At 42.4% G+C, this 8,621-nt stretch overlaps 1 protein-coding gene across 8 annotated transcripts in view; it reads left to right on the forward strand.

The window, feature by feature from the left end:
* ADAM22 (ADAM metallopeptidase domain 22) overlaps positions 1 to 8,250 on the forward strand; it is a 125,726-nt gene extending 117,476 nt beyond the window's left edge. For all 8 annotated transcript variants that reach the window (XM_085227378.1, XM_085227371.1, XM_085227372.1 and 5 more), the window contains 2 exons: positions 4,415 to 4,538; positions 5,492 to 8,250. In XM_085227378.1, coding sequence (XP_085083504.1) covers positions 4,415 to 4,538; positions 5,492 to 5,512 — 145 coding nt within the window. In that variant the 3' untranslated portion in view covers positions 5,513 to 8,250. The remainder of the gene's footprint in view (positions 1 to 4,414; positions 4,539 to 5,491) is intronic.
* The last annotated feature ends 371 nt before the right edge of the window (positions 8,251 to 8,621 follow it).

Genomic DNA, 8,621 nt, shown 5'->3' on the forward strand with positions numbered 1-8,621 from the left:
TCTCCTTACCACCACTTACTGTGCTCCTTCCACTGAAGAAATCTGACATGTGGCTGTTTCCCAGAAGGAACTGCATTAAAATGCTGAAATGCTTCGCCACATCAGTGGTTTTAGGAGACTGCAACTTCCTAACATAGGCTAATTTATGTTGCTAACATTCTACACAGAGCTGCCCTGTGTAAGCAGATGTCAGGTCAGGCTGATATACAGGCTTGAAGTGCCTTCACTGAGCTGACTTTTAAGTGAATTTCATTAGGTTATTTTAGACTATGAAACAGAATGAAACACAGCTCATCAACAGTTCAGATCTGTCAGGGCCAATGCTTTGAGTTTGGCTGAAATGACACTTGTAGGTTACAAGACATCTAGTTGTGTGACCAGGGGATAGCATATAGTGCCAGGATTTCACCTGTTTAGGATAAGTGAAGGCAGAGTAGGCAGATGTCTGTCTGCCAAGGAGCATGTGCAGGCATCCTGCAGCTCCATAGCATCTTCTGGACCCCAACAATCTCCCCACATGGTTAGTTTCAGCTTGTACAACAGGAAGACAGACACACTAGTGGCATCTTGCTTCCTGGTCAGAAATGAAGTCCTTACAACGTGTTAGGTGCATGGCTTCATTCAGGGTTGGTGGTAAAACCTCCAAAACTCTATTGGAGGTTGGGCTGCTTTCATAGTTTCTTGTATAGGGTCAGCTGGAAGCAGCATTTGGCATGAAAGCTAATGGATGTGATAGCAAGAGAACTAAAACCCCAATGAAAGCTGAATGGACCCCTCCCCTAACCAGACCGTCAAGTTTTGCCTTCCTTTAACCCTGGCATTACCCTCAAGTGTCCCTGAATGGTGTTTCTTCCACCCCATAAATGAGAAAGGTCATTTCTGGCTCTTTCTCATTTAAAGTACATGTAAATCTGGGATACACAGCACATACACAGTTGCAGGGCAGAACCTGAAGGGTGATCAAGAAATCCAAACTACATTTGTCATGCAAGACGCATCCTCCGATCTGTGGGCACGCGTTTGATGTCTACTGATACATACTCACAGTCTCCACAGACGAGCTAAAAGATGACAAAACCTAGCACCTAACTCTATAGCAGAAATAAGTGTCAAGAGCCTATGTGGAGAGGGCAAGGTCATTTCTTTAAGTGTGCAACTGCATTCTTGATGTGTTTGTCCTGAGAAGTTTCTGAGGAGGATGCACGCACTGCACATCAGGCAAGCAGTGATGTGCATATTGCTTACATGTGCAGACTGTAGGTGAGCAGGTAGCACGGAGCGGGGCTGGGAAGAAGAAATGGAGGCGGCTACATTGGAGCTTCCAAAACTTCCAAAGTGGCAGCATCGTGTTTGAAAGGGGTTTCAGATAATTTTTTAAAAGTGCTTCCATTTTGGGCAGTTTGTTCTTTTTCCTCCAAATCTTTAAAATATTAGTTCCCTACAGTATAGGATAAAATTCCACTACTGCATCAAGAAGGAGAATTCTTCTCTTTCACCACTGGCATATTGCTCTAAAAGCTGCCAGTTTAAGGCGGTCACCTGGGAGGCCTCTGCTGACTGCAGTGGAAAGCTCTATGTAGCATACATTTGTGAACTGTAGAATCGCAGAATGGCTTGGATTGGAAGGGATCTTAAAGCCTACCCAGTCCCAACCTCCTGCTGTGGGCAGGGCTGCCCCCCACCAACCCAGGCTGCCCCGGCCCCATCCAACCCGGCCTTGAATGCTTCCAGGGATGGAGCACTTTAAGTACTGGAAGGCTGCAGTGAGGTCTTCACAGAGCCTTCTCTTCTCCAATCTGAACAAACCCAGCTCCCTCAGCCTGTCATCATAGGAGAGGTGCTCCAGGTTTCTTAACATCTTCATGGCTCTCCTCTGGCCCACACAGTGACTCCAGCAGTATGAATCTAGCTGGGCTCTCTGCAAGTGCTTGCTTGTGGACGCTTTCCCAGTAGCTCTGCACACCTTGTGTTCAGTGAGAAGCAGGCAGCTAGTATCTAGTTAGCTAATCATAGGTTTATCACAGATGATTTATCTGCTTCTACAAACTCTGATTCTCATTCCGATTTCCTTCTCTTTTCTCAGAAATCAAGGCTAGAAGTTGCTGCTCAGGTTGTGAGTTACTGTCTGAATTACAGGCTGCTGAAGGTCTCGCTCAGAAGACCTGCTCTGCAGGGAAAGGTTCCAGATGCCCCATTCCTGGGAGGAAGTTGCTCCTTCCAGGGTCACCTATCGGTGTTAGTGTAGGGGTAGATTGGCTCTAACTTTCCTTGTTGCCACAGCCTACTCTTGTGATGCCAAAATTACCCATAGGAAGAGCCTATGGTAATGCAAGAGACAGTAATGGTATCTGCACAGATAAACAGCTTTCTCATAGAAATTACCAAGTGAGATCTAACATGCTTGGTTCTTTGCTTCTAATCTACAGTGCATCATTAGAACTTTACCCACCAAGATTTTAAATCCTGCTGAAGCTGTTAGGCAAAACCCACAAGGAAAGAGATAACAAATAATCTGTAGAATCTACTTGCCTTGTCTTTCTGCCTTCTTCCTCTCCTTTTTTTTTTTTTTTTTTTTTTTAATTCATATCCCTTAATATTATTTTTAGTGATCTTTTTCTGTCCAGATTTGACACAGATGGAGAACTTGTAGGTCAGTGAGCAGCAGAGCACTGGGCAGGTTACCACTGAGAATCTTTCCCTGGATTTTTTGAGAAATAACCTGTTATATTGCTTTGCAGTTTGGTGCCCAGATCTGTGATGCTGGACAGATGAATTTCCTGTTTTACACAGCAGTAGTTATTTAATTTTTTTTTCCTGAAGATGTCCAGTTCATCTTAATGGATGATCAAAGTGCATGTGTTAAGGATATGCTTATCAATATTTGAATAATTGTACTGACTCCAAATTTCTAATTGCTGTTTAGAGGCTATGGCATGAGGCATTAGAGCATCATGAGCCAGACTGGAGAGCTGTCACCTTGTAACTTCCATTGACACCTCGTTGCCCATGGCATCAATCATTATTTGTATGACAGACAAGAGAATGTGCTGTTGTAGGGAGTTACAGACACAAAAAAACAATGTGATAGTCCGAATTAAAAGAAGAATCATTTAAAGGTGCAAGACAGTTCCAAACACAAAAGATCCTCTGGCTTGTCTATAGCCTTCTCTAGACAGAAGGACCTTATCCTACAGATCCCAGAGGCAAGGCCATCAGCTGTCAGCCAGGGCTGCTCCCTGGGGCTCCTTGCTATCCGTGGTGTTGGTAGTGGTGCTCAGCACTGGGGCCTACAGCTGCTCAGCCCCTGCTATGTGTGTGAGGATTTGAAGTCTGTTTGAGGGGTCTGAGGGAGTGCTTCCATCTCAGGGACACACAGAAAATAGTAGGCAGCAGTGCTCAGGGAGGCTCTGGGAGATGTGCCTGCACTCATGGGAGGCCTCCTTAGAAAAGTGCCCTCAGTCTGCAGAACAGAGCAAAAGGCTAAGGGGGGGTTGTTATTTTATACTTTGAGCTTTGGTTGTTGTTGTTTTTTTTTCCCCTTTTATTCTGCCCAGATTTTGAGCCTAATAGGAACCTCTCAAGTGGGAAAAGTGCAGATTCTCAAATCAGAGGCATTAGAGTTTTTTCTTGGGTATAAAATTTCAGTCAATAATGTGCTGCTGCCTTATTGACTCGAAAAGAATGCCTTTCATATGATTCAAACATTTCCTTGCTCTTGCTTACTCTACTCACCTTGTACAGAAATGCTGATTGCCATTGACTAATCAGTCCATTTTTGTATATTCTCATCAGACTCTTTCTTTGGCTGGAACAATATGCACTGTATGATGCTTGCATGTCCAATAATTTGTTATTAGCACTTTGTATATGCCTTTGTTCCTTCACAACTAACAGTTTGGCCTCCAAGTGCATGCGTATGTGTAAATTGATGCATTGTTGTAAGATAATAGATTTATTTGCTATGTTTGTATCAATATAGGAGGTGTGTAAGATAAGTTTAATATTTGATAATTGCCATTTAGTCATCCACTGCAGAAAACATTGTTCAGTTTGTATTCATACTATGACTGCTTCACTTTAGGATTCATAACACTATGTCTTTTAGTTCTGTTAATTTTAAAATGATTAATTACATTAGCATGTAAATCAGTTTAGAATCATTTTTTTAATATGCAATATGATTCTGATAAGTAGGATATCTTATTTTTTCCTCCAGTGTTCCTGAGAGCTATAAATACCTTTGTTTATAGTCATGAAATGATTAGACTACTGATCAAAGAACTTTGTCCCCCCAATATCAAACTAATAATAGACAGCATACTTGGTTCTGAACCAAGCCTCAGAGTAATGGCAGTTGCTGTTGCAGTGCTGGGACCCGAAGCCATGACATTTATTTTGTGTTTCAACATCTCAGGACGCTGTCTCCTGCAAAGTCCCCATCTTCATCCACTGGATCTATTGCTTCCAGCAGAAAATACCCTTATCCAATGCCTCCACTTCCTGACGAGGAGAAGAAAGCAAACAGGCAAAGTGCCAGGGTATGTGTCCCTCTTCACTGCATTTTTGTTGCTGGTGTAATTTACTAGTAGCTCTGCAAAAGGGAAGTGAGAGATCTTTGAGAAACAGTGAGAGCGGAACTGGTGTTTCCTCGGATCTGTAGCTCAAGCAGCTGCTGAAGGCTGAGCCTCTGGCACAGATTAGAGCAGTCTTGGAGCCTGTGTTTATAGACACTTATTTAGTGGCATTCACACCTCAAGCCCAGATTTCAGTCCTTCTATTTCAAGCTGGAAGCTTGCCTGGGGCAGCCTCTAGGCTGAGAAGAGCAGTCTGGCTCCTCTCCTTGGCCTTCCAGGGCTCTGAAACAGCCAGAGATGCTCATCTGGGCTGGGGGATGGCTTACTTCCAGCATGATGGAAAGGTTAATAAGCTGCAGCTGAGCAGGACTCAAGGGGCATGCATCAGGCCCTGGTAGACCTGGAAGTGCTTTTTCTGCTCCTCAAGGTGGGCTGAAACTTTCCAGCTGAAGATTTCCAGCTGCTACCAAGAGGTAGTGCAAATTCTCAGTCAGCCCAGACAGCGGATATTTGAATGAGCAAAACTCCTCTAAAATTTACTTCAGGTGTGTTGCTTGTGATAGCTTGTGATGTGATTCCCACCACTGCTCTCTGTCCTTTTATTTGAGAAAGAACTGAGTGGAATGCTGCAGATGGGTGCAGCAGACTCTGCCTATGCCATGTGCTGGGCAGGGAGCGGCCTGGGGCAGCACGGTGATGCTCAATGTGTGGGGAGCTCCAGGCCTGCTTGACGTGTGTGTGAACATACCCAATACATGGAATGAGCAGAGGGTCTGCCTGGGCCAACAGACAGCTCCAGGCAGGCAGTGCGGGGGCTTTCCAGTCTGTGGGGCTGCCTTGCCAATCACACCGCTTGGGTAGCAGGCTGTGCGTCTTTGTGTATAATGTGTGCTTGTGTCCCTTTTTTGCCTCTCCAGCTATGGGAGACTTCCATTTAGCTGCACCGTTTTCCTGGGATGACGCGAGAACTTTTTACTTTAAATTCTGTACAAACTCAGCACCACTGAGTCGTTGCACATTCATCTGCTCTTCAGACAATTCAAAAGATCAACACAGATGCCCGTGACCGCAGTGAGAACCTCCTCTCATCTGGAAGGGAAAAAGCAGTCTCTTTTTTCTTTTTTTTCCTTCTCTTTTTGTTTTCTGATCAAGCAGAACTTTACAGACTTGATGTAAAGAACAACCCAAACCATCCCACCTACCAGGGGACCATCAGATGGACGTGACGAGGCTGTTCCGCACGGTACCAGACACGCTCACCCCACATCCCGCCTGGGAGAGGGTTGGGGTTTTCCCTTGGCTTAGTGCAGCTCCAGGTCACGCTGACCGGCCTTGGGAATGCGCACTCAGGAGAAGCTGGCCGATGTAAACTTGTACGCTGTGTGCATGAACCTTGTGTTCTTTACTTTCCACGTGTAAGGGATAAACAACATACTGTAGTAGAAATTAGCATGTAGGAGTAAGAAATATAGGATTTTTTTTTACAGGATTTCAAGCTTTGAAAGGCAACTCTTTGAACCTAAACATCAAACAAACAAGGATTATATCTTTTTTTTTTTTAACCCTACGTGTTTATAATCTCAGTATACAGATTGTATATATGTAAACATTTGATAATGTCAAAAATAGCTATTATACATAAGTGTATTTTGCCAAATGCCTAAAGAAACATGACTAACATCACACTTCAAATTTTCTAATATATGAGCAGACAACTTTGGAAATACAGAAAGTACAGTACTGTAAAACCACGTCACATAAACTGGTTTTTGACCAAAACCTGTACTATCTTCCAAGTAACCGACAATCTCAATTGTATGGTGGAATGCAGGAACCAGTATGGTGGCACTTTGTCTTAAATCATCGTAAGGGGAAGCAGCCAAAAAGCGCTGTTCAGTGCGATGACCCAACCCGACACTGGGGCGATCAGGAACGATCCTGTAGACAACAGAGACAGAGCCTCGAACTAACATGCAGTACCAACTTCCAGGAAATCTGGGAATAACTTCTACATACTCAATTCAGGATGTGGTGATGTGAAGTCCTCTGGCAAGACTTGCTGTGTATTTCTGATAGAGCACTTCAGATGCTGTTTTGGATGAGACAGTGTAACTTACGAGAAACCTAACAATTTCACTGCACTAGATAATACCAATGCTGGGCAAGTGGCCAGTGTCATTGCTGTCTTTTCATTTGTTTGTGGAGTCTCCTTTACCATGTGCTCGATTGCTCTGCTTGCTGCCTCTGATGTCCCCTTGAAATGTTTGGGTGGCCGTAAACTGAGTACAAGTGAGTTTAGCCAGAAAAAGTGGAAAAAAGTCCCAACACTTTTATCATGGAGATGTTGGTCTCCTGAATCAATGGATAGTTAGCTTTTGAATACTGAGACTTCTAAAAGGTGTCTGTTGTAATACAAAGGTGGACATTTCCATTCAGTAAGAAAACTGGACCGTGTTTAATCAATCTATAATTCTCCAGCTCTCCAAAAATGAAAAATTTCTAGCTTCAAGCAGTGCCATGACAGAACAATATACCTGATTCTGTATGGTACAATTGAATACCTTACCCAACAGCTGAATTATCAATTAGATATTATCCTGATGGGAACATCCACAGTGTTTCTGAATCTTCTACCTCTTTCATGCATTTCCCTTAAGAAGTAAAGCCAACACTTTCAGCCTCTTAATATATTTTTTTAACTCTTAAGTAATTGAATAAAGTTGGATATATGTAAGATTAAATTAAGAAATGTTTTAAGATGTCAGCAAGTATAAAATATATAAGATTTTTAGAAGCACTATATTTTATGATTAGGCTGTGTGTTAGATTGTAACAAAATGTTGACCTTGGAGTTCCAGTGATTTCCTTCACAGTCAGCAGGTTCTGGTAAGTATTTTATAAAAAGGCAAATATGAGTGAGTACAAAGTACAAGACAGAATGTATTGAATGAGCCAGCCACTAGTAATTGCTTTAGGAAAAGATTCTGCACTTTTGTGAAGAGTGAATAGCTATCAGCACAGAAAAATATTTTTTGCAAAGATTTACTTTGAGTGTAGGTAACTGGATTAAAAGTAGTCGATAATGCATAGCTCATGAAGTTGGGGCCTGAGCCATGATCACCTGAAATCAATAGAAGTCTGTTATCGATTCCACTGGAAGCTGAGCAGAACCCTCAAGGAGTTCACCTCAATTAGGAAATTATGCTAACCCGATAGCCTCTCTGTTATTCTGTTGCCTTTTAGCTTCTTTTCCCTTTTGTCTTAGAATTTTGTCTCAAATAACTGGACTGTTCATCACGTGCCTTTTACGATATTTTGTTTGGTTACAAACTAGCATTTTGATTTTGAATAATGTTAGATTTCTGTGCATATTTCATACTCACCACCCTTTACTCTTCCCTTTCCATTCTGCCTTATCAAGAAGCAGCAAGATTTGGCAAACAGAACTGGATGTAACATATTGGCTGTTTGTATAATGTTCATAGCTTCTTGTTTTGAAAACAAATGGCTCTCCTGACTGTATTTTCAACATACTATGTACTTACTGCTTCTTACGTGTTTTGGTATAATACATTCGTAGCATATCATGATCCAGTTGTGTCACATTTGGAGATATGTAGTAACTGGAAGTCTAGTTATGACTTCTGAGATTAATAAACATTGACTTCCACTTTGATTGTCTAGAGTGAGAACATCACAAAACGTTCATTTTTTTGCAGAATTCTTCTGCAGAAAATCGTGCATTAAGTTGGCAGCCTGGAGATTTTGTCATGGCACAAAACCTGAACGTGTATGGCTCTGAAAGCCTCTAATGCCAATGGAGGCCAAAGAAGAATGCTTTCATTCTGTGCTTTCCTACTTTTAAAATGTGTTGAAAGCTGCCAGATTAGTGACTGCAAGTATCTTTACCCACAATAATTGGTTACACTGGCAATAGCAATATAAATAGCTGCATAATCCCTCATGTAGTCTAAAATAGAGTACTTGTATGGTTAGTAAGATAGCTCAGTCATTTTGACTCCTTCAGACTCAGGCTTGTTTTTGCCA

This window comes from Meleagris gallopavo, chromosome 6 (genome assembly GCF_905368555.1).
Source record: "Meleagris gallopavo chromosome 6, MGAL_WU_HG_1.1, whole genome shotgun sequence".
Taxonomy (NCBI): Eukaryota; Metazoa; Chordata; class Aves; order Galliformes; family Phasianidae; genus Meleagris; species Meleagris gallopavo.